The following is a 26818-nucleotide window of genomic DNA, read 5'->3' on the forward strand; positions in this document are numbered from 1 at the left end:
TTTGTTGAGTGAAAAAATATTTCCTCCTATTTGTTTTAAAGGTATTTCCATGTAACTTCATTGAGTATCCCCTAGACTTTGTAGTTTTTGAAATAGTAATATATCGATTCTTTTTTACCCATTCTACACCACTCAGGATTTTGTAAACTTCTGTCATATCACAGCATTAACTGTCTCTCTTCTATGTTGAAAATCCCTAACTTCATTAGCCTTTCCTCATACAGCTTCATTAGTCATTCCTTCCTCTTTAACATTTTTGTTGCTCTTCTTTGAACCTTTTCTAAGTCTGCTATATTTTGTGAGATACAAGATAATCAGAACTCAATGCATTACTCAAGGTGAGGTTGCATCATGGAGCGATACAGAGGCATTATAATATTCTTGTTCTTATTTACCATCCCTTTCCTAATAATTCCTAACATCCTGTTTGCCTTTTTGGCCGCTGCCATACACTGGGTGGAAGATTTTGGCATATTATCCCAGGACAAGCAGGCAGGTATTCTCACTAGTGGGTGATGTCATCCGACAGAGCCCCGATACGGACATCTTACAAGCATGTCTTGCTTGAAGAAACTCAGAAGTTTCGAGATGCCCGCACCACGCATGCGCCAGTGCCTTCCCGCCCGATGTACCGGGCGTGTCTCCTCAGTTCTTTTCTTTCCGCGGAGCTGAGAAGTTTCTCTTCATTCTGCGCTCACTGAATTTCAGTATTTTGCCTTCTTTAACCCGCGTTTTTTGTTTCTTTGAATTTATTTCAATTTTAATTTATATTTTCTAAAAAAAAAAAAAAAAGTTAAAATGATTTCTTCCGGCGGTTCGGCCGGGCCGGCCTCGTGGCTGCGGCCTAGCGCCTTCGACCTTGCAGCGTCGATTTTCCGGCCTATGTCCCGGCCAATCACCGGTTTTAAAAAGTGCAGCAAGTGCCAGCGTGCGATTTCGTTGACGGACCCGCATCGACGCTGCCTTCAGTGTCTTGGTCCAGAACACGTTCCGAAATCGTGCCGGCCTTGTTCCACGCTCACTGCGCGCTCGTTCAAACGGCGCTGCTTGCTCTGGGAGTCGATGTTCAAGATGGAGACTGCCAAGGACATGTCTGCTTCCACTTCTGTTGAGGTTTCGCCGGTCTGTTCGAAACCTGCATCGACGACTCCTGCATCGGGCATCGTGAAGCCGGCATCGTTCACACCGGCTTCAGCATCGAGTTCAGCATCGGTGCCTGCCTCCGTCTCCTCGGTTCAGGTACCGCCTTCCACTGTCCCTCCGGTGGTCATCAAAGTGCCTAAAGCTAACAAGCAGAAGCACTTGGCCACGAAGGAACGCGAAGACCGTGCTGGAGGACCCCCTTTCGGTGCGGATCCCTCCATATCGGCTTCGCTACGATCCCTGCTAGAAGCTCAGTTTGTCGAGCTTATGCAGACTATGGGACCCCGGCTTATCGCCACTATTCAGGGTGACCTCCCGGTCCCGGTTCCGGGGGGCGGTCCGCCCCCTCCCCCTCCTCCTCGTCGTTCGATCTCCCTGCTCGACGAGGAGGATCGGCGGAGGGCGGCGGAATCCTCCAGGCGGGCTTCCCTTCCTGATATGCCGCCTTTGGAGCCCATCACGCCTCCACAACAACAGGGTACTAGGTCGGCCCCTGATAATCGGAGTCCTGGGCATACTACATCGCAGGAGGAGTTCTTCCGCACTCCATACCAGACCTGGGTGGCACTGCGTGAGTCCGCATCTTTGCCACCTCTGCGATCCACTGCATCTAGTCCTATCCATTCCTTCGAGGCTTCGAGGGATCGATCGATGCATAGAAGATCTCGTTCCCCGTCCCGTCACCGGAAGGGGCATCGATCTCGGCACTCTTCTCGACACTCCTCACGTCATTCGGAGGTGTCTTCGCAAAAGAAGATGCAGCGTTTGGGATACTCCTCGTCGGACTTATCCCCGCCTGAGGGACCAGAGTTTGAGGAACCATCTACCTCCTATTCTCCGTGCCGATCCCAGCTCTCCCTGGAACCGGAGGCCTCCACTTCTTCTAGTCCGTCTCGCCGGCCGGCCTTGGCGGACCAACTGTCTTTTTCATCCTTCCTCCGACAGATGGCGGATGACTTGGATGTGACTTTAGACACTGGTTCTCGATATTCTAAAGAGTATCTGGACACCATGCATTTGCCTCACCCTCCGGCGGAGACGCTCCGGCTTCCTCTTCATAAACTGCTGGACCAGACTTTCATGCGTTGTTTTGAGACACCGTATTCCATACCTGCAGTTCCCAGTAAGCTGGATGCTCGATACCGCATCGTTCACCACAAGGGGTTTGAGGGAGCTCAACTTTCTCATCAATCCCTTCTGGTCGAGTCCTCCCTCAAGCGATCTCATCCCTCCCAAGTCTACGTGTCCGTGCCTCCGGGCAGAGAAGGGAGAACGATGGATAAGTTTGGTAGACGTATCTATCAGAACTCGATGATGGCGACTCGAGTGCTCAATTACAATTTCTTCTTCTCTTCATATTTGGATTTCTTCTTGCCGGTGCTCCGCAAGTTCATCCCTTTCATCGATGCTCAGGCTCGTTTCGAGTTTGAAGAGGTGGTGGCGACCCTGTCCCAGCTACGCCTGCAGCTGATGCAATCATCCTACGATGCCTTCGAGCTCTCGGCACGTGCTGCGGCCTGTTCGGTCGCCATGCGTCGCCGGGCATGGCTTCGTACCATTGATATGGATCCGAACCTCCAAGACAGACTTGCAAATGTGCCTTGTGCGGGAGCGGATCTGTTCGATGAGTCTATCGAGACTGTCACTAAAAAGCTTTCGGACCATGAGAAGTCCTTCCAGTCTATCCTGCGGCCTAAGCCGAAGCCTCAGCAGTCTCGTCCCTCTAGACCGCCTCTGATCTACCAGCGGCGTTATCAACCGAGGCAGACTCCTCCTGCGAGACAGCCTGCAAAGAGACAGCCTCCCCAGAAGACTCAGCAGAAGCCTCAGATGCCGGCTGCACCCAAGGCTACTCCAGGGAGCATAACCGACCTCGTTCTGTCTTCCCCAGTTTTTCCCATAGGGGGTCGTCTCCATCATTTTTGTCATCGCTGGGAGACAATCACCACGGACCTTTGGGTCCTTACCATCGTAAGAGAGGGATACTCTCTTCATTTCCAACGGGCCCCCCGGACCACCCTCCAAGAGAGTATCCTTCCAACTTAACGCAGACCGCTCTTCTCCTCCAGGAGGCTCAGGCTTTGCTTCGGCTTCGGGCCGTCGAACCGGTCCCGTTAGATCAGCAAAACCGAGGGTTTTACTCCCGGTACTTCCTGGTCCCGAAGAAGACGGGCGATCTGCGTCCCATTTTGGACCTTCGAGTCCTCAACAAGTTTTTGGTCAAGGAGCGGTTCCATATGCTGACCCTTGCCTCTCTCTATCCCCTCCTCGAGCAGAACGATTGGTTATGCTCTCTGGACCTCAAGGAGGCCTACACTCACATCCCGATTCATCCGGCCTCCCGCAAGTTCCTCAGATTTCGGGTGGGACATCTGCATCTGCAGTATTGAGTGCTTCCATTCGGCCTCTCTTCGTCGCCCAGAGTCTTCACGAAGTGTCTGGTGGTGGTGGCCGCTGCACTCCGGAACATGGGTCTCCAGGTGTTTCCATACCTCGACGACTGGCTCATCAAGGCACCGTCGGCTCCAGAGGTCATTTCGGCGACCTTGACTACCATTTGTTTCCTGCAAAGCTTGGGCTTCGAGATCAACTTTCCCAAGTCGCATCTTCAGCCCACCCAGTCTCTTCCCTTTATCGGGGCTGTCCTGGATACCATCCAACTTCGAGCATTCCTTCCTCCTCAACGCATGGATGCTCTCCTTCTACTCTGCCAGTCAGTGTCTTCTCGCCAATCCATCTCAGCGAGACTCATGATGGTCCTCTTGGGCCACATGGCATCTACAGTTCATGTGACACCTTTTGCCAGACTTCATCTCAGAATCCCTCAATGGACCCTGGCATCTCAGTGGACTCAGGTGTCCGACCCGTTGTCCCGTCACATTGTAGTCACTCCTGCTCTACGGCAGTCTCTTCTCTGGTGGATGACCTCTTCGAATCTATCCAGAGGTTTGCTGTTTCACTCTCCTCCCCACCAGAAGGTTCTCACGACCGATTCATCGAACTATGCATGGGGGGCTCATCTGGATGGTCTTCGCACTCATCGGTTCTGGACCAGTGCGGAACGTCTTCATCAAATCAATCTTCTGGAGCTCAGAGCCATCTTCAATGCTCTCCTAGCTTTTCAGCATCTGCTTCACGACATGATGGTCCTTATTCGCACAGACAATCAGGTTGCCATGTATTATGTCAACAAACAAGGGGGCACGGGCTCGGCCCCTCTTTGCCAGGAAGCTCTTCGAGTCTGGGATTGGGCGGTCCGCCACAACACCTTCCTCAGAGCTGTCTACATTCAGGGGAAGGACAACGTCTTGGCAGACAAATTGAGTCGTCTTCTCCAGCCTCACGAATGGATGCTCCACTCCGACCCCCTTCATCAGATCTTTGCTCAGTGGGGAACGCCTCAGATAGACCTCTTTGCAGCCCCCCACAACTTCAAACTGCCTCAGTTTTGCTCCAGGATCTACACTCCTCATCGCCTCGAGGCAGATGCCTTTCTACTGGATTGGGGGAATCGCTTCCTATACGCGTTTCCTCCATTTCCTCTCATTCAAAAGACTCTAGTCAAGTTGAGATCAGACCATGCCACCATGATTCTGATTGCTCCTCGGTGGCCCAGACAACCTTGGTACTCCCTTCTACTTCAACTCAGCAGCAGGGAGCCAGTACTTCTTCCAGTGTTTCCTTCATTACTCACTCAACATCAAGGTTCACTACTTCATCCCAACCTGCAGTCCCTCCACCTGACAGCTTGGTTCCTTTCAACATAATTCCTCACCAGTTTTCTCAAGCAGTGAGGGAGGTCTTGGAGGCTTCCAGGAAGCCTGCTACTCGACAATGCTATTCCCAAAAATGGACTAGATTCTCTTCCTGGTGTATTTCCAATGCCACGGAACCTCAGCGAGCTTCCCTTTCTTCTGTATTGGACTATCTTCTGCACCTATCTCAGTCTGGTCTCAAATCTACCTCTATACGAGTCCACCTGAGTGCTATTGCGGCTTTCCATCAGCCTCTACAGGGGAAACCTTTGTCTGCTCATCCTGTGGTTTCCAGATTTATGAAAGGTCTTTTTCATGTCAACCCTCCTATCAAACCTCCTCCTGTGGTTTGGGATCTCAATGTTGTCCTATCTCATCTCATGAAGCCTCCGTTTGAACCTCTCAACAAGGCTCCACTTAAGTATCTCACCTGGAAGGTGGTTTTTCTGGTGGCCCTCACGTCTGCTCGCCGGGTCAGTGAGCTTCAGGCCCTAGTGGCGGATCCACCGTTCACTGTATTCCATCATGACAAGGTGGTTCTTCGTACTCATCCAAAATTCTTGCCTAAAGTGGTCTCTGAATTTCACATCAACCAATCCATCGTGCTTCCAGTGTTCTTTCCAAAGCCTCATTCTCATCCTGGGGAATCTGCTTTGCACACTCTGGACTGTAAACGTGCTTTAGCTTTCTACTTGGATCGCACAAAGCCTCACAGAACTGCTCCTCAACTTTTCGTCTCCTTTGATCCAAACAAGTTGGGACGCCCTGTATCGAAGCGCACCATCTCTAACTGGATGGCGGCTTGTATCTCTTCCTGCTATGCCCAGGCTGGATTATCCCTTCCCTGTAAGGTCACAGCCCATAAGGTCAGAGCAATGGCAGCCTCTGTAGCCTTCCTCAGATCGACACCGATTGAGGAGATATGTAAGGCTCCCACTTGGTCCTCGGTTCATACATTCACCTCTCATTATTGTCTGGATACTTTCTCCAGACGGGATGGACAGTTTGGCCAAACAGTGTTACAAAATTTGTTCTCTTAAGTTGCCAACTCTCCCACCATCCCATTGGGGTTAGCTTGGACGTCACCCACTAGTGAGAATACCTGCCTGCTTGTCCTGGGATAAAGCAATGTTACTTACCGTAACAGTTGTTATCCAGGGACAGCAGGCAGCTATTCTCACGTCCCACCCACCTCCCCTGGGTTGGCTTCTCAGGCTTGTTACCTGAACTGAGGAGACACGCCCGGTACATCGGGCGGGAAGGCACTGGCGCATGCGCGGTGCGGGCATCTCGAAACTTCTGAGTTTCTTCAAGCAAGACATGCTTGCAAGATGTCCGTATCGGGGCTCTGTCGGATGACATCACCCACTAGTGAGAATAGCTGCCTGCTGTCCCTGGATAACAACTGTTACGGTAAGTAACATTGCTTTCTCTACGATGACACCTAGATCTTTTTCTTGGATGCTGACCCCTAAGGTAGACCATAGCATCTGGTAACTATGATTTAGATTATTCTTTCCAATGTGCATCACTTTGCATTTGTAGCCCATATCTCCCGTATTTTGCTAGCTACAGCACATACTTCCACATTTTCCCAAGAACTTTGTGGAAACACTATTTATTCTAGGATAAGCAGGCAACATATTTTCAACATATGGGTGACATCATCCATGGAGCCCCGATGCGGACAGCTTCACAAGCAGACTTGCTTGAAGAACTTTTAGAAAGTTTGCGACTGCCGCATTTGGAGCATCAAGATAAAGCAGTATATTTCTGTGTCTCGATGGCCACGTATTTGGACTTGGAGGATGAGATGTACAGCGTACTGTACAGCACAGAGTCTTTTCAATTTCAATGAAGGTTTTTTGCCGATGAGGTGATCGCTCAACCACCTTTAAACAATCACCACTTTTTAGTGGAGGTGGGAGGATCTTGCCTGAGGCTTTTTCCTTCTTTTTGATTTGTTGCAGAGCCTATGTTGTCCTGCCATTATCATACTTGACATCTATGCATCAATTTAAGTGAAAGTGTTTCTTTATATCATTATTATTTTTTTTTTTTACTATATCTGAGTCATTTTAGATGGCATATATTCTCACATCCCTCCCACCTCCCCTGGAGATGGCTTCTTATCTTTCACACTGTACTGCTGGTCCCACGCTTGAGTGTTAGGCAGGAAGGCTTCCATGCATGCACATTAGGGGCACTGCCTCAAAGATTTAACGGGACAGTGCCCTATGATAGTTTTCATACAAGGCTCCATGGATGATGTCATTCACATGTAAGAATATATGCTTGCTTTCTTCAGAGAACACCTGCTACAAGTAAGTAACTTTGCTTTATGCTTTGTAAAATCTGGGGATAACTAGCTGTCTACAAGCTCTCTGTAATTGCAGAATTTCTAGGGAAGTTACAGTAAGCCTGTTTAAAATTGTGTGAACAGAAACACCAGAACCAGACAGAAAACGCAAAAAGTCAGAATCAGCTGCAAGAAAAGAAGAAACAAAAGAACAGACTGATGATGAGGTTGATGATAATGAAGAGAATGAAGAAGAGAAACATAGAGGAGCTACAACTAGGGCAGCTTCAAGACTCGAAGCTGAGAGGTAATGTTCTAATCCAAAAATGATTGTTTCCGTTCTAAATAATATGATAGGAAAAATTATTGACAGAATGGATAGATATGACATAATGAGGCAGAGACAACATGGATTTGACAAACTGATGACCCGCCTTACCAGTGTTTTTGATATTAGATTTTTCTGGTGTTAGTAAACGTATGGATAATATGAGTAGTGAATTAATCAGTAAAAAGTATCTGGATTTCAGGAATTTTAAGGTAATGGGATAGAAGGCAATCTCCTATTATAGGTTGGTAACTGGCTAAAAGATGGAAAAAATAGAGTAGTACCACAGGGTTCTATAGTGGAATTAAATGTTTTAAATGATCTATAAAAGGAAGCAATGAGTAAAGTGATTGGATTTGTAGATGTCATAAAAATATTTAACTCAAAATTTTGAAGCTTGTTTAAATAAAACTAAAAATCTAGGTGTAACCAATCTTCAAGCTTATAACCCCACTCCCAGAATAATAGTATATCCAGCGATGCTATTCAATAGCTCAGTATTTTCATTGCTATTGAGGTCTATGCACCCTCTTCGTTATTGGTCTGTATATGTTTTTTCTCAAATGTAATTGTATTCAGCAAAGTATATTCTCTCAATATTGCAAATTTTCACATTTTTAACGTAAACATTTTTTATTTTTTGTAAATCATTTTTATTGAAGTCAAACAGAGGAACAAAGGGCATACAAAAAATATAGAATATGAACATGAACACAAGCAGCATATAACAGTACACAGCACTGCTACACATCTAGATTTTAATTCTAGTTGGCCTGCGGATCTCTTCTGATATGACTCATGTTTCGCCCAAAGTTTTTTTTTCAAGCACTGTCCCCATCTATTAACCAGATGGTTAAACTTACTTTATTGTAGAGAAGGCTCCAGTTAACGGAAGAGGACAGTCCTTAAAACAGCCTTTCTGCAAAATATGAGTCATATCAAAAGAGGTCCCTAGGCCGACTAAAATTAAAATCCAGATGAATATTGGTTTAAAAAAATTTGAATGTTTGTGATATTGAGAAAATATACTTTGATACTGTATATATTTGAATATAGGATGAGATTTTGGGGCCAAAAAAATGGCTAAAAAATGGCTCAAAAATGGGAGTCTCGTCCTATATTTGGGTCATCACCCAGTGACCACCTGACATCCTCCCGGACTTGCTGCAGGCCTGGCATTAGGCCAGGACAGGAGGCATCCCGTCCATCTCCCGTCCCAGCCAATACTAACAATTTTTTTGTAACCCTTTCCGCGCTCCTGCCCCGTGCTGAGCCCCTCCTTCTGATCTCGCAGCCAGCTGAGCACCCAGGCTGGCACGCAGGAAAGAGCTTTTCGATCTCCCGCCCGACCCCCTCAAGAACTGTTATCCAGTCTCAGAAATTCAGTTCTCAATCAAGGAGACAGGCTCTCTTGATTAAAAGTTGCCTTCTCTGTAATTTATAAGTATCAGTATTTAGGAAGGCATTAAACATTGCTTAAATAATAGAAGATTTTTTATTTATATTTCAGAAATCAACCACATAAGCCAACTACACGTGCAGCTTCTAAACTCAGCCTTTCTGAGCCCATTCCTTCAAGAGAGCGCCGATCATCGTTATCAAAAGAAAAGTCTACACCAGAGATGAAGTCAAGTAAATTTGGCCCCCTGGCAAGGTAAGAAAAAAAAAAAAAAAGCAGATGATAGTTCTGACCTTCTGGTGTATAGAAAACTGGAATGTTCACAGTGAATGGTAATTTTATAAAGCATTTTCTACTTCTAAAGCATTTCCTCCAAGGGCAAGCAAGATACAATAATCCAGGCTTACTTTGAGAATGAAAAGTAAGGGGAACTGTGGAGAGGGGGCAGGTAGGTGGGTCATGGGCAAGAGCAACAGGAGAAGATCAGGGATCATAGAAACATGATAACAGATAAAGGCCAAATGGCCCATCCAGTCTACCTATCCACAGCATCCACTATCTCCTCCTCTCCCTAAGAGACCCCATGTGCCTATCCCATGCTTTCTTGAACTCAGTCTTTGTTTCCACCACCTTTACCAGGAGACTATTTCCTTAGATAACTCCTGAGCCTATCACCTCTTAACTTCATCCTGTGCCCTCTCATTGCAGAGTTTTCTTTCAAATTAATGAGACTCGACTCGTGCGCATTTACATTACTTAGTTATTTAAACATCTCTATCTTATCTCCCCTCTCCCGCCTTTCCTCCAAAGTATTCAGATTGAGATCTTTAAGTCTGTCCCATACGTCTTATGATGAAGACCACCAACCATTTTAGTAGCCTTCCTCTGGACCGACTCCATCCTGATCATATCTTTTTGAAGGTGCAGTCTCCAGAATTGTACACAATATTCTAAATGAGGTCTCACCAGTCTTATGCAGGGGCATCAGTACATCCTTTTTCCTGCTGGCCACACCTCCTATTTCCTACTGGCCAATCGTCTTTTCAACCTGTTTAGCCATCTTTAGATCATCACATACTATCACTCCTCTTTTGTGCACAAAAGTTCATCACCCCCTAAACTATACTGTTCCATCATGTTTTTGCAGCCCAAATGCATAATCTTGCATTTCTTAGCATTAAATCTTATAAGAACAGCCTTACTTGGTCAGACCAATGGTCTATCAAGCCCAGTAGCCCATTTTCACGTTAGCCAGTCCAGGTCACTAGTACCTGACAAAAACCCGAACAGTAGCAACATTCCATTCTACCGATCCAGGGCAAGCAGTGGGTTCCCCATGTCTTTCTCAATAACAATGGACTTTTTCTCCAGGAAATTGTCCAACCCTTTCTTAAAACCAGCTACACTATCTGCTCTTACCACAACTTCTGGCAATGCGTTCCAGAGCCTAACTATTTTCTGAGTGAAAAAGTATTTCCTCCTGTTGGTTTTAAAGTATTTCCCTGTATTTGTCATTTTTTATGGAGTGCAAAATCGATCCACTTGTACCATTCTACTCCACTGAGGATTTTGTAGATGCCAAATTTCAGACCATTCTTCAAGCTTTGCTAGGAGGTCCTTCCTCATGTTATTCACACCATCAGGGGTGTCTACTCTTGCAGATTTTGGTATAATCTGCAAAGAGGCAATTCTTGTACAATCCCGTTCTATTCTGGACTAGTGGGTTATTTTCCTATGGTCACCACACAGCTTGTAGGGAACCTCATTATAGAATCTAGAGCCCCTCCGCTCTTACCTCAGGACTATCCTCCAGGAATCCAATGTTTTCCTACAAGCCAGACTATAGGAGCTTGTCTTTTCTGCTAGGGCAGTGTATCACAACAGTGTGCCTCCTGAGATTTCAGATGTGCTGCGGTACAATAGGGAAGAGAAGCGACGGCTGACTGTCTACAGGACGTGCCTCTCAAGAAGAGAGGCACGTCCTGTAAACAATCTCCCAATGCTGGCCCCCCTTCTCTCTGCTGTCCCTTCTCTCCAACGCAGGTCCTTCTCTCAGCGCAAGACCCGTTTGAAGGACCTTTGCTCATGCGCTGACGCCAGCATACTTCCTCATGTCTCGAGCCAGAGACACTAGGTTTAGTGTGCCCCAGCTCAAAAAAGTTTGTGAGACACTGTGCTAGAGTTTATTTGTCTTTAACTTCAGTATTTTTGTTTGCAAATTCCACCCTTGGTGCACTGTGTGTTTGGTTTGAGATGTTTTTTTTCATGATCGAAATCTGGAGCCAATATGTCTCAGACTATTTGAAAAATTTTAAGGTCTGAGCAGGTTTCTGAGAACTTTTTCCTCTCAAATATATGAGCTTACTGCAAAAGATAAGAAGCTTTTGTGTTGTAGTAGTAGGTTATACTGTATAAGCTTCTTTTTCCATCGTAGGTTTGGTCGTGTTGGCCCCTTGAAATGTAAGCACCAAAAACAAAAAAAGAGACTGCAGAGAGGAATGTACAAGGTGCAGGAACTTTTAGTAAAAGTTAATAAATGTCAATAAAATATTGTAATCCAGAAAATGGTTCTCATTTACATGGAGAATGGGCCCAGCACGATCCGTGTTTCAGAGAAACATTCCTCCTTCAGTGGTCCTATAGGAAAATGAGGTAGGAAAGGTGTGAAAATGGTGGCTGAGGAATATGCACCACCCGTGAATGGTGAATCTTTTGATGAGAAAAAATTGCCAATAGTGTGAGCATGGAAGGGATGAGTGAGAAAATTACACCAGAAATATATGGTGAAATCCAGAACCAAATACGAAAAGGATGTGTGAAGAGTGTGCACCAGCTTTGTTAGTAGTGGTATGTGTAAGTGCTGGTATTGCTTAAATTATGTAGATGTGAAGTTAAATGAGAAATTTCATGTGGAAAAAATGAGGAAGAAGCTGATCAAAACTAATAAGAGAAGTTTGGCCCCTTGAAATGTGCCAGAGCCATTAGCTTTATCCAATGATGGATGCCTTTAACAAGCATTTTGCGTCTCTGAAAGTAAATTCCGGGGTGGACTACATGGCGGATGCCCTGTACGACATGTTCAAAGTCTTTGGCAAACTGTCAGCTTATTCAGTTTTGGCGCAGAGGAATTTGTGGATCCAGCAATGTTCCGGTAATTCATCATCGAAGGCCACCTTAAGCTAGTTACCTTTTAAGGAGCAAGTTCTGTTTGGCAAAAGTCTGGATGACCTTATGACGAATGTGCAGGACCACAAGCCTAAATCCTTGACAGATAACAGGGGTGCCCTAGCTGTTGTCCTTTCAGACATTCCCGTGGCTCCTCTGGGCAGCGATCTTCCCAGTCTGCCAAGCAGAGGTTCTGTAGTTCCCAGTGCCAGTCATCAACGGGGTGCCATCTGGCTGTGACCTCTAAGAAGCAATTTTGATGCCAGGCCTCTCGCTGCTCCTCCGCAGATTGGATTTTTAGCTTTGCTAATATTCTTTCTTGTAAATCCACGCTCTTTTCCTGGAACTCGCTCTGTGATTGGAATAACTATACCAAATTATATAACAAATACTCCAAATCATATTGCATCCTGGACTCATGTCCCCCGGAAATCATGAAAGCGGCACCACTTGAATTTAAACTATCACTACTGCACTACTTAGCCCATAACCTGAAAAATGGGAAATTCCTCACCAAGAACGGTCACATAATAATAACCCCTATCCTAAAAAATAGTAAAGAATCCTCAGCTCTAGTAACCAATTGCTTCCATTCCACTTATCGTAAAGATCATGAAGGGATTGGTACACTCTCAGTTAATGGAATATCTTGACCAGTTCTCACTCCTACATGAAACTCAATCCGGCTTTAGACCTCTTTTCAGCAAGGAAACTGTAATTGCGGCTATCTTAGATAATTTGCGTCTATTGTTAAGCAAAGGCCTCAATGCCCTGATCAAGCAATTCGACATGAGCTCCGCCTTCGATCTAGTAGACCATGCGAAAATGCTACAATGCCTAGACATTGGCATCAGGGGTGAAGTACTAAACTGGTTTCATGGCTTCCTTCTATCCCGCACCTATCAGGTTCGTTTCAATAATGATCTCTCCAACACCTGGAGCAACCCATCCAGTGTACCGCAAGGGTCCCCGCTATCCCCATTGCTTTTCAATATCTACATGACCTCACTGGGCGTACAATTAACCCAGCTGGGGATAAAATTATTCAGTTACGCTGATGACTTTACGATCATCATCCCATTTGCCAACTACATCTCAGAAACCATTCCCAAAGCATCAGAAGCCATAAACTTGATGGAGCACTGGATGACAGACTTCAAGCTCAAGCTCAATACAGAGAAGACAAAATTCTTTGTCACCTCACCACGCCCGCTTGACACCAAAACACCACTAGGCATCAACAAACTTAACTACCCCATACAGCCCACCATTAAAATACTGGGTGTAACTCTGGACCAATGCCTAACCAAGAAAGACCAGGTGGACTCCTTAATCAAAAAGGGTTTTTTCACCCTCTGGAAGCTTAAATCCATTAAATCATATTTTGATAACTCTGCATTCAGAATCCTGGTACAATCCCTCGTACTGAGTCAACTGTAACATTGCCTATTTAGCAACCTCCAAAAGAATATGCAACACTTACAATTAATGCAAAACGCTGCGGTCAGACTTATCTTCGGTCTAAAGAAATTTGATCACGTGACGCTATACTACAAACAGCTACACTGGCTGCCGTTGGAAGCTCGTGTAAAGTTTAAGTTCGCCTGCCTCTGCTTTAAAGTTCTTTACAGTCTAGCCCCTAAATACATAACTGACCTCTTCTCCTTCTCAGCCAACAGACACAAGAGAAGCTTCCACTTGCACTTCGTTTCCCCCCCCCCCCCGGTTAGAGGTTGCAAACTAAAAAAACACCATGACCACCTTCTCCCACATCAAGCAGCTTTATGGGGTAAAATCTAGAACAACTCCTCTCACCCACCACTTACGAGGTATTCAGGAAGCGCCTCAAAACTCACCTGTTCCTGAAGTATCTAGACAGCTGACCCGTCCCTCTCTTTCCCCTCTATAACGGTTCTCTTGCCCTATCCCCCTCTTGTTTTCCCATCCCTTAAGTTCTCTCAACTTGTACTTCACTAATCTTTTGTAAACCGCATTGAACTTAACGATACTGCAGTATATAAACTGTTATTATTATTATTGTCTGCCTTTTCAAATACTGGTAGGCTGGATTTTTGAATTCTTGGCCAGGCTTTCTAAGAGTTCCATCTGAATGTGTTTAGCGCTTTGTCTTGGGGTCCCTAGTCCCAGCACCCCCTTCCATCAGTGCAGGCTGTATCTCTTTATAGCACTGTTATTTTTATTGTTCAGGTTCCTGATGTTTTCATGACCTGTTTCAATTGTTTGGGATTGTTCTGGTTTCATGTTATGAGCAGATTCAACTTATTGATCATGGAGTATCCCCGTACCCCTCTCTTTTGCCTTTGTCCTCTACAGGTGTTTCTGGCTGATTTGTCACAAACTGGATTCCTGGAGGGCAGTCCTGAGGCATCTAATATATAAACTGAGTACCCTCGATATGGGCCCCAAAGTGACAGACTGGGTCAGGAACTGGTTGAGTGTTAGGTGACAGAGGGTAGTGGTCAATGGAGAACTCTCAGATGAAAGAGACTGTCATTTGTAACATTTTTGTAAGCGATATTGCTGAAGGGCCGTCAGGTAAGATCGAAAGATTAGGTTCTTACCTTTGCTAATATTCTTTCTTGTAAATCCACGCTCTATTCCTGGACTAGTGGGTTATTTTCCTATGGTCGCCAGACAGCTTGTAGGGAACCTCATTATACAGAGTCTTGAGCTCCTCCCCTTCAGCAATATCGCTTACAAAAATGTTAAACAGAACAGCCCTAGAACAGAACCTTGAGGCATACCACTGATAACACCCCTTTCATCTGAGAGATTTCCATTGACCACTACCCTCTGTCACCTAACACTCAACCAGTTCCTGACCCAGTTTGTCACTTTGGGGCCCATATCGAGGGTACTCAGTTTATGTATTAGACGCCTGTGTGGAACACTGTCAAAGGGTTTGCTAAAATCTAAATAAACCACATCAAGCGCACTCCCTCTATTCGATTCTCTGGTCACCCAGTCAAAGAAATTGATCAGATTTGACTGATAAGACCTACTTCAAGTGAATCCATGTTGCATTGGGTCCTGTAATCCACAAGATTCCAGAAACATCATTATTCTCTGTTTTAGAAGCATTTCCTCAATTTACTTACCACAAAAGTCAGACTTACCAGCTTGTAGTTCCCTACTTCTTCCTTACTTCCTTTTTTGTGGAGAGGGACCACATCCGCCCTTCTCCAGTCCTCCGGTACCACTCCCGATTCTAGAGAAGCATTGAAAAGATCAGTCAGCAGAGCCACCAGAATTTCCCTAAGTTCCTTCAATACCCTCAGATGAACACCATCTGGCCCCATCATTTTATCCACCTTTAACTAGCTCCTCACGAACACAATCCTCTGAATATCGATCAGGGTCTACCTCATCTCCATCCCTACTCACGTTTGTCTTTTGTGGTCCTGCTCCCAACGCTACAGCTGTGAACACAACAGAAATATTTATTAAGCAATTCAGTCTTGGCTTTATCATCTTCTACATAATTCTCCCCTTCACCTTGAAGTATTACAATGCCACTTTTGCACTTCTTCTTATCACTAATATACATCCCCATTTTACCATGTCGGCTATTTTTCTTCCATTTGCATCTTTGCTATCCTACTAATCGACCAGCTTCTCTTAATTTTTCCAGATGTTTTAGCCTGTCTTCCTCTTTCTGTGATCTTTTGTAGTTTATGAAAGCTAACCTCTTTTTCCTTACCTTTTCAGCTACTACTTTTAAGAACCAATGCGGTTTTCTTTTCCTCTACTTTTATTTACTTTTCTTACAATATGGTTTGTTGCCTTTACAATAGCTCCAATAGGGGATAGATTCCATACAAACTTAAGGAAGTTCTTCTTCACCCAGAGAGTGGTAGAAAACTGGAACGCTCTTCCGGAGGCTGTTATAGGGGAAAATACCCTCCAGGGCAGGGGTGCCCAGACTTTACGGGGTTGTGAGCTACTTTTAAAATGACCAAGTCAAAATGATCTACCAACAATAAAATTTAAAAAAACACAAAGCACACTGTACGCAGAGAAAATGTTAATTATCATTTATATTCTGAGGTTTTTTCAAAGAGGTCAAGTCAGATGACTTTATGCAATGTCACCTCAGTAACAGTTATACAAAAATAGATAAATATACCCCATCCCTTTTTACTAAACCGCGATAGCGGTTTTTAGCGCAGGGAGCTGCGCTGAATGCACCGCGCTGCTCTCAACGCTCATAGGCTCCCCATGCTAAAAACCGCTATTGCGGTTTAGTAAAAGGGGGCCATAGTACAAAATATAGACAGCAGATATAAACTCTCAAAATGGACACATTTTGATCACTAAATTGAAAATAAAATAATTTTTCCTACCTTTGTTGTCTGGTGATTTAATGAGTCTCTGGTTGCACTTTATTCTTCTGACTGTGCATCCAATATTTCTTCCCTTCTTTCAGCCTGCTGTATGCTTCCGGACCTCATTCCCTCCACCAACTTTTTCTTCCACTCTCCCTGCCCCCTCCCTTTCCTTCTTTCTGTCTCCCTGCCCCCCTTTCTTTCTGTATATCTTTCTTTCTCCATGCCCCTTTTCTTTCTGTCTTCCTGTCCCCCCTTTCTTTTTTTCTGTCTTTCTTTCTTTCTTTGTCTCCCTGCCCCTCTTTCTTTCTGTCTGTCTTTCTCTCTCCTTTCCCCCTTTCTTTCTGTCTCCCTGCTCCCCCTTCTTTCTGTCTCCCTGCCTGCTCCCAAGCCACTGCCGCCGCCATCGGGGAACAGGCCTCCAAACCGCCGCAACCATCGGGGCACAGGCCTCCAAACCCCCACCTTCCCTCCTCCCCCTAGGAGCCACAAACACTTCCTTTCACAAGCTGCTGCACAAAACGGGAGTTTCCTGCATGTATTTCCAAGGACGGACCCCCCCCCCCGGAGACATCAATGAAGCAAAGAGGCGTTCGATCAGTTCTCTCCCCGCCCTCCCCCCGAATCCTTCCTTCCTCCCGCCCGCTTTTACCCTCTGCACCGCCGTCTCCGAGGGTGCTCACGCTCTCTGTCTCCGAGGGTGCTCCTGCTCTCCAGTCCCCCCCCCCCCACTTGACGCAACTTCCTTCTTCCGGTGGGGCGGCCCGTGGCAGAGGAGAAAGCTCCAGGGCTGGCCTGGGAATCTCTGAGAGGTAGGGGGGGGAAGGAGGCTTACTGAGTGACTGGCGCCGTTCCGTGCAGGTAGTGAGTAGAGCTGCCGGGCGCGCGAGGACCGCCAGGATGTTTCGGGTCCATCTGGTTCTTGGGAAGCAAGTAGAATGCGAAGGCAACGTGATCGACATGCGTTTCCTTCGCGATCTACCGGTCGATCGCAATCGACCTTTTGGGCACCCTTGCTCCAGGGATTCAAGACAAAGTTAAGACAAGTCCTGCTGAACCAGAACTTACGCAGGTAAGGCTAGACTCAGGGCACTGGTCTTTGACCTAAGGGCCGTCGCGTGAGCGGAATACTGGGCACGATGGACCACGATGGTCTGACCCAGCAGCGGCAGTTCTTATGTTCATTTTGCCCACTGCTTTACTAAACTAAACTAAACATAAGAACATAAGAACTGCCATCTCTGGATCAGACCCATGGTCCATCGAGTCCGGCGATCCGCACACGCGGAGGCCCAGTCAGGTATACACCTGATGTAGTTTTAGTCACCAATATCCCTCTATGCCTCTCATAAGGAGATGTGCATCTAATTTACCTTTGAATCCCAGCACAGTGGATTCCTTAATAACCTCCTTTGGGAGAGCATTCCAGGCGTCCACCACTCGCTGCGTAAAACAGTACTTCCCGACATTTGTCCTGGACTTGTCCCCCCTTAGCTTCAAACCATGTCCTCTTGTCCGTGTCGCGTTGGACAATGTAAATAATTTATTTTCCTGCTCTATTTTATCGATGCCTTTCAGCATTTTGAACGTCTCGATCATGTCCCCTCGCAGCCTCCTCTTCTCAAGGGAGAACAGTCCCAGTTTCTTGAGTCGTTCCTCATATTCCAAGTTCTCCATACCTCTTATTAACTTCGTTGCTCGTCTCTGCACCCTCTCCAACAGTTTTATATCCTTCTTTAGGTTGGGAGACCAATGTTGGACACAGTATTCCAAGTGTGGTCTGACCATTGCTCTATAAAGCGGCATTATGACTTTCTCCGATCTACTCGTGATTCCTTTCTTTATCATGCCTAACATTCTGTTTGCTTTCTTTGCCGCTGCCGCGCATTGTGCCGACGGCTTGAGGGTCCTATCTATCAGAAAATAGATTTCTTGTTCGCTCTTACCCAGAGTTGCACCTGACATTCTATACTCGTATTCCTTATTCTTACTACCTAAATGCATTACTTTGCATTTCTCCACGTTGAACTTCATCTGCCATTGCTCTGCCCATTTCTCTAACTGATACAAGTCGCTCTGGAGTTCCTCGCTATCCTCCTGCGATCTGATTGCCCGGCATAGCTTTGTGTCGTCTGCAAACTTAATGATCTCACTGGATATTCCGTCTTCCAGGTCATTGATATAAATATTAAATAGGATTGGCCCAAGCACTGAGCCCTGGGGCACACCACTAGTCACTTTCTCCCAGTCTGAGAACTTCCCATTTATGCCCACTCTCTGCTTTCTGTTTTCCAACCATTTGCCTATTCATCTTTGTATATCTCCCTCTATTCCATGGCTTTGTAGTTTCCTGAGAAGCCTTTCATGTGGAACTTTGTCGAATGCTTTCTGGAAGTACAAATATATTATGTCCACCGGCATTCCACTATCAATTTGCTTGTTCACGGTCTCGAAAAATTGAAGTAAATTCGTTAAACATGATTTCCCTTTCCTGAACCCATGTTGACTGGGTTTCATCAAGTCGTGTGTATCTAGGTGCCGGACTATGCTATACTTGATCAGTGCTTCAATCATCTTTCCAGGGACAGACGTAAGACTCACAGGTCTGTAGTTGCCCGGTTCCCCTCTCGATCCTTTTTTGAAAATTGGCGTGACATTCGCTATCTTCCAGTCCTCTGGTATCTGTCCAGTTCTGATTGTCAGATTGGCAAGTTTTTGCAATAGCTCTCCGATTTCAACCTTCAATTCCTTTAAAACTCTCGGGTGAATTCCATCCGGTCCAGGGGATTTGTCACTTTTAAGTTTGTCGATCTGGTAGTATATCTGGTCCAACTCCACTTCAACTATGTTGAGGCTGTCTTCTATTACTCCACTAAACACTTTCACTGCTTCTGGTATTTTAGCGGTATCCTCCTCCGTAAAGACGGACGCAAAGAAGGAATTTAGTTTGTCAGCAATTTGTTTATCTTCCTTGATGTACCCTTTTCTTCCCTGGTCGTCCAGGGGTCCCACTGCCTCTTTTGCAGGTTTTTTCCCTTTCACGTATCTAAAGAAGGGTTTGAAGTTTTTGGCTTCTTGCGCTATTTTTTCCTCATAGTCCTTTTTGGCATCCCTCACCGCCTTGTGACATTTCTTTTGATCATCTTTATGTATTTTCCATGCTTCGATTGTTTTCATGTGTTTCCATTTTTTGAAAGAGTCCTTCTTTTCTTTTATGGCTACCCTCACCTGTCTGGTAAGCCATGCCGGTTCTCCCTTACCTTTTGTTCTCCCCTCTTTGGAGATCCTTGGAATGTGGAGATTTTGTGCTTCTGTGATAGTATTTTTCAGTAGGGACCATGCCTGGTCTACCGTTTCAAGTTTGTCCACCTTTTTCTTGAGTCGTTGTTTCACCATGGCTCTCATGCGATCGTATTTGCCCTTTTTAAAGTTAAAGGTTTTGGTTAAGGTTTTGGCACGTTTTCTATTCCCGATGTCAAGCTTAAAGTTGATCACATTGTGATCGCTCGTCCCCAGCGGTACCGTAACTTCTACTTCTTTTGTCGGTCCCGTGAGGCCATTTAGTACCAAGTCCAGGGTGGCGGTGCCTCTTGTCGGCTCTTTTACCATTTGTTCCAGGAAGCAATCCCCTAGCACCTCCAGGAACTTGGCCTCCTTGCCGCAGTTGGAGGTTCCTAGTTTCCAGTCTATCCTCGGGAAATTGAAGTCTCCCAATATTATTACATTGCCCGTCTTGCATTCTTGTTTGATTTCCTCTATCATTTCTGAGTCAGTTTCCTCCGCCTGTCCTCGGGGACGATAGTAAAGGCCAATTTTCGTGTCTGCGCTGTTTTGGCCAGGAATCTTGACCCAGAGGGACTCAAGCTTCTCTTTCGTTTCCGTCATAGCCACTTCAACAGATTCTATTCCTTCCTGAACATATAGGGCAATACCTCCACCTTTCTGCCCTACTCGATCTCTTCTATATAGTTTGTATCCCTGTAGTACGGTGTCCCATTTGTTTTCTTCATTCCACCATGTTTCTGTTATGCCAATGATTTCCAACTTATCATGTCTTACTATTGTCTCTAGTTCCCCCATTTTGTTTCCTAGACTTCTAGCATTCGTATACATACATTTGAGTTCTCTTCGTGTTACCTTTTTGGACTTTCTACTCTTTGCTGTCCCTACTGTTTCTTTCACGTTATCCCTAACTGCTCCAGTGTTGTCTCCCTTGTTTGCTGTGCGGTCATCCCCTCCTGTGTCTGAGTTGTCCCTTCCTGCCTTGTCTTCCTTATTTGCTGTCAGGTCGTCCCCTCCTGTGTATGAGTAGTAGCCCATGGCTCCTTCATCGGGGCATCCTGTCGTCCGTGCCATCGACTGGTGGTCAACTGTCGGCTTTCCCCTATTTGTTAGTTTAAAGCCTTCTCGATGGCCTTCTTCATGTTGCCTGCCAAAACTCTTGCTCCTTCCTTGTTGAGGTGTAGTCCATCATTTCTGTAGTACTTGCTTTTTCCCCAGAACGCCGTCCAGTTGCGCACAAAGTCAAAGCCTTCTTCTTCGCACCATCGTCTCATCCAGGCGTTAATAGCTTGCAATTCCCCTTGTCTCTTTCCATCCGCTCTTGGTACTGGGAGGATCTCGGAGAAGGCCACCTTCACCTCCCTGATCTTCAGCTGTCTTCCAAGTGAGCGGAGCTGGCCCTTCATCTTTTCCCTGTCATACTTCCGTCCGCTCACATAATTTGTTCCCACGTGGATGAGCACAGCAGTATCCTCTCCCCTTGTGCTGTCTATGATCCTGGAGATCCTGTTGGCCACGTCCTTAACTCTTGCTCCAGGCAGACAGGTGACGACTCTGTCCTCTCTTCCTCCTGCAGTGTGGCTGTCCACGTGACGTATAATGGAGTCCCCTATGATGATCCCCATCTTCTTTATTCGGGGGTTTCTTGGGGGTCGTAAGTCCACGTCTATGGTATAGGGCCAGTCCTCTTCCTCCAGTGCTACTCTTGAAATTGTTTTCGGCTCTTCAGATGGGGGGACGTCTTCCTGCGTTCTCTCTCTTCCTCCTGGTGTGCGGATGTCTTCTACCTCATCTTCGGTTTTTTCTGTGTTTGCATGGGTGTCTTCTCTCCTCTCTTCCAGGCCTTCTTTCTGGGTATCCTGGGTACAGTTTTCCAGCCCTGGGATCTCTACGTGTTGCTGGTGGGCTTCCTCGATGAATCTTTCTAGTTCCATGATCCCTTCGCTGGTATCGGACTCCCTTAGCAACTTCTCCTGCATGCAGTTTTCCTCCTTCCTGGCAAGGAGTTCTTCGAGTTCCATCACAGTTCCCTCCAGCAGCCGAACTTGCAGTTTAGGTTTAGGTTTATATACTACTTAGGTTTATATACTTGCCTTAGGTTTATATACTACTTCAAGATGTGCCCAACCAGACAATTCCTTGATGTAATCCACTATATTAACAAAGTTAGTTGTTTTTTTTAATCTAGAACCTGAATGAGCCCTCTTTACACCTTTCTCTATATTAAACCACACCATGCAGTGATCACTGGATGTCAGATGATCACCCAATGTAACATCAGTAACACTATTCCCATTTCTAAGTACTAAGTTCAGTATGGCTCCATCCCGCATGGATTCCATTACCAATGCTGGAACAGTTCTCCTTGTAAAGAATCCAGGATCTCTGTGCTTCTTGAAGACCCTGCAATAAAGATACCCCAGATCAGCATCTGGCACGTTAAATTCATCTGTTAGTAATACTTCCCCTTTTACAGCTATATTCTGAATGTCTACTATTAAATCTCTGTCAACTTCTGGCTGTGAAGGAGGCCTGTAAATATATTTTCCATTCTCTCTTACCAGATTAACTCTCAGTGCCTCTTCCTTACGCCACAGATCCTACAATTGTGTGGCTTTAATATGATCTTTAACAAATAACTCCACTCCTCCCTTTTCTTCCTACCCTGTCTTTCCTTAACAGATTGTAGCACAATATAACTATATCCCAGTCATGGTTCTCTGTGAGCAACATTTCTGTGATTTCCACTAAATCCAACTCAGCCTCATTCATCACAGCTCTAAATCCAGAACCTTGTTTCCCATACTTAGAGCTTTCCAGGCACTTACCCAAAATATTAAGCCTTGCCATAATCTCACATGTAGACGATGTCTTCCAGTGGAGCCCTATGAAGGAGCTACTTTCCATCTTCAAAAGAACAATTGAATCTTGAGGATAGAATAAGGAAGTAGGTCCAGTAGAACAGGCAGGCCAAAATGTATTACAGTGGTACCTCGGATTACGAGTGCACCGGTTTGCGAGTGTTTTGCAAGACGAGCAAAACATTCGCAAAATCGGCGCGTCGGAAACCGAGCGCGCCTCGATTTGCAAACGCCCCCCCTGCTAACCGGCATCCTCCCCCCCGTGACCCGGCAACCCCTCCCACTCCGCCGCCATCGGGCACCCCCCGCCACGACCGAGGTCCCCCAACCCACCCGAACCCTCTTCTTACTTCAGTGTAGCCCCCGCACCGGCACCGGCATGTCCTGCCAGTGCCCGAAGATCTGCCTCTTGTGCTGGGCCTTGAGCATGTGCGCATGCTCAAGGCCTGAGAGTTCACTTTCTCTACGTAAACTCTCAGGCCTTGAGCATGCGCACATGCTCAAGGCCCAGCACAGGAGGCAGATCTTCGGGCCCCGGCAGGACATGCTGGTGCCGGTGCGGAAGCTACACTGAAGTAAGAAGAGGGTGGGTTGGGGGACTTCAGGCCGCGGCGGGGGGGTGCCGGATCGCGGGGGGGAGGGTGCCGGTTTGCGGTGGGCCTTTGGGGGGATCAATGCCGCTTCTTGTGGGGGGGAACAGCGCTGCTGGCCTCGGGGTGGGGTGGAGGGTGGGAACCTATCAAAGTGAGTTTCCATTATTTCCTATGGGGAAACTCGCTTTGATAAACAAGCATTTTGGATTACGAGCATGCTCCTGGAATGGATTATGCTCGTAATCTAAGGTACCACTGTATTTCTATAATGTCAATCTTTGCTCACATGGATAAAAACAAACAGATTTTATAAAAAATCATAAAATTTGTAAAATAATGTTTCTTGCTTGATTGTTATTTTTATGGTGATTCAGGACAAAGTCACAGCCATCAGCAAATAAGCGAAAAAGAGAAGCCAGTCCACCAGTGGTGCGTACCCGAGGCCAGCAGCCAATGGACGAAACACAGATAAAAAGAGCAAGGCGACAATAATATTTTATTTTCCTTAGCATGTAAATAATATTTGCCTGCTGTGATAAAAAAAGGCATAGATATATTTTAAGAAACTAGACATTTATATAGAGATTTTGAGTTGTGCCGAAATACAAACTCTTCCTTAAATTAAAAAAATTGCACAGCCTGTTTATGTAGAGTTAAGTGTTTAGCACACCTTTTTAAGAAAAGATAAAAGGTTTTGTGCTCCACCTGTTAATAAGTTCTATATGTTTCAGCTCTTAAACTGAGTATGCTGTGATGTACTGTTGCAGCACTGAAGAGATTTTGGTATGTCATGTATATAAATATGTAAAATAGGTTGTCTGTGTTTGATTCTATTTGATAGTAAAACACATTATTTATTCAATGAGATGGATTTATTCTGAAGTTCAGTTTAGTAGAAAAAAGTTAAACCTCTTTAAGCTGTCAGTTAAAATCCGTAGTTTGTTCCATTGTTATTCCTTTCGCCCAGAATTAACTAGCCTAAAACAATATAAACACATTCCCTTGCATGTGTTCAAACAAAATGAATTGAAAATGAAAGATGTTTTATGTGTTCAAACAAAATGAATTGAAAATGAAAGATGTTTTATTCAGTTTCTGCTTGCCAGTAACATAAAAAAATGGAAACTAAACTGATTTGTTATCACAATCTGCTTGCCTGTTAATATAGGGCTGGCCTCCATGAAGTATTACCACTAGTTTAGGTAAGACCAAAAAGTATATGTGTGTAGAACCTGATGGAAACGTATATCCATAGTTTTGCCGAATGTCTGTTATTTTTCAGTAAGTGTCCATTCTGGAAGACTAATTTGGTTTGGTTTTATAAATATTTTTGATCATACATTTTCAAATTATTATACAGCTTTGGTATTTTGTTGTGGAGGTATTTTTTTTTAATACCTAGATGCTCTAATTGCAAAATGCTATTTGGCACATTTGTCAGAATATTTACATTTGCCATGTTTGTTTTTCAGTAACAACAAGAGTATAAGGCCCCCTTTTACAAAACCATATTAGTTTTTTTTATCGCTGGCCGTGGTGGTATTATCTCCGATGCTCATAGGAATTCTATGAACGTCGAAGCTTTTACCGCTGCAGCCGGTGATAAATCCTAACTCAGCTTCATAAAAGGGGGGATAAATCTTTTAAAATGTCATAATCCACATTGGGTCTGATTTTCAAGGATTTGATTCTATTCTTTGCATATAGGATAATAGTACAGTATTGAAGTTTCAAGAAAAAGCAGAAAAAAAGAGCAGAAAGCCTGAAAGAACTTGCACAGTTTTAAAATAGCACATTTTTTTGCCTATAGTTTTAGGGACCTATATATTAAAATGTGAAGTAAAGTGCACTTTGCATGCAAAACAGTACAAAACTTCTGGAAAAGCACAAAAATGCCCAAGTTAGATGTTTTGTGATACTTTTATCATGCAAAGTACACTTTTGCAGTAGCAAATTATTGTGCAAATTCCCCTTCAGGCATGGAAGTTTATATAAATTCAGCATTAATGAGCTGCTGCATTGCAAAATCGTACAAAGCAGCTTATTAATGCATAAAATAACACTTTAAAAGATTTCAGAGGCCTCTTTTTACGGAAAAAAAATATCTATAGCACAAACACTTTAGCTTTTTCTAAGTAGCTAAAAGAAGAAAACAAAATGTCCCTTTGTTCAGTGGCACAAAAGAATTAAAGGGTCCCCAACCTGAGTTGGAGGACCCCTGGACTTGCACCCAAGAGAGGGACTTCAATGCCCTGGTTGCACAATGAGCCACCATCTTCCTTCGCACCCTCCTTAAAACAGGTGTCGAGGATTTGGTCACTGCCACACCCTCACACACCCAACACCCTCCTTATCATACTGACTCAAGGAGTCCAGAGTGTGATGGGGGCAGGTGCCTTAGTGGTAGTACCAAGCGACTGCTGCTAGAGTTTATCAGTGCTATTTTGCATCAGGCAGTCTACAGAGGAAGAGAGAATTTATCATTTTGCTAGTTGCCAATAATAATGCACACTATTTAGAAAGAGGGCACATAATTTTTCTAATAGGAAATGCATGCAAACTAGTTTATTCATGCATGGTGATTTCCACTGTTAAGAAAGAGTGCACTTTTTTCCACATAGTGTGCACTCTTTACAAAGAGTGTGCACTATTATTGGCAAGCAACAACACACAAAATGTGTTGGTTTTTTCTGCTTTGGTTTTTCGTTTGGTAGCAAAATGCAAAAGACACAGGATATGCCATTGACTTTCCTATGCCGTAAACAGCAACCCATTCCTAATTATTTCATTGGGCTTTAATTTTTTTGCAACTTCTGGAATGTCAGATTTTCCACAGAAGAGCTTGCGTATGTAAAATCCTTTCCAAAGCAACATTGTTGGAGGGTTGCCAAGTCATTTAATTTAGCCCTTCTTCAAAACACAAGAAATAAAAAATCCCAAGGACTTTCTTTAGGACTTTTTCTCTTCAGAAGTTGTAGGCAAAAAATGATTTATTTCAGATTTGTGCTTGTGAACTGTCATGTAAAAGTTTGCAATTTTTAGCCCAGTCCTCTATTTTAACCCATTGTGTCTTGCAGTAAAGTGACAGATAAGTTGCCGAACAAAATGAGATTATCCTATCCTGTGTTCATATAATGTTATTATTTATAAATTCTGTTGTCTCTCTTGTTTTCCCTTTGATTTGGATTTCTTCTGAGGTACAGTGGATATTTTCTGTCAGATGTCAGTTTGATCCTGACATTTTTATATGTAAATTAAAAACAGGTTTCACGAAAATGTTGTTATGGTCATTTCTTTAATGATAAGTTTACACATTTTGGGACCAGCAGCATCATATAAAGTTCCCAGTTTAATCTCCAAATAAAGATTTCTGCTTCCTGGGCATCTGAGACAGGAAAATGCTTTGACATTTGCATTCACTGTCCCCAAAGGGAGGTATTGATGTTGTTTAAGAGTAATATCTACCGCGTTTCCCCCAAAATAAGACCTACCCCGAAAATAAGCCCTAGCATGGTTTTCGGGGTAGATCCTAATATAAGCCCTACCCCAAAAATAAGCCCTAGTTGGATTGACCCCCCCTGAAGCCCCTCCTGAATGTCCCTGACACTCCCCAATTCACCGGCAGCAACGCTTTCTTCCCCCCCCCC

The 26818-nt window shown here is 44.9% G+C and overlaps 1 protein-coding gene across 3 annotated transcripts in view; it reads left to right on the forward strand.

The window, feature by feature from the left end:
- The window catches only part of BOD1L1 (biorientation of chromosomes in cell division 1 like 1), a 425195-nt gene extending 398754 nt beyond the window's left edge, over positions 1–26441 (forward strand). For all 3 annotated transcript variants that reach the window (XM_033948998.1, XM_033949008.1, XM_033949033.1), the window contains 3 exons: positions 7342–7504; positions 9036–9179; positions 23546–26441. In XM_033948998.1, coding sequence (XP_033804889.1) covers positions 7342–7504; positions 9036–9179; positions 23546–23663 — 425 coding nt within the window. In that variant the 3' untranslated portion in view covers positions 23664–26441. The remainder of the gene's footprint in view (positions 1–7341; positions 7505–9035; positions 9180–23545) is intronic.
- The last annotated feature ends 377 nt before the right edge of the window (positions 26442–26818 follow it).

Source organism: Geotrypetes seraphini, chromosome 1 (assembly GCF_902459505.1).
Source record: "Geotrypetes seraphini chromosome 1, aGeoSer1.1, whole genome shotgun sequence".
Taxonomy (NCBI): domain Eukaryota; kingdom Metazoa; phylum Chordata; class Amphibia; order Gymnophiona; family Dermophiidae; genus Geotrypetes; species Geotrypetes seraphini.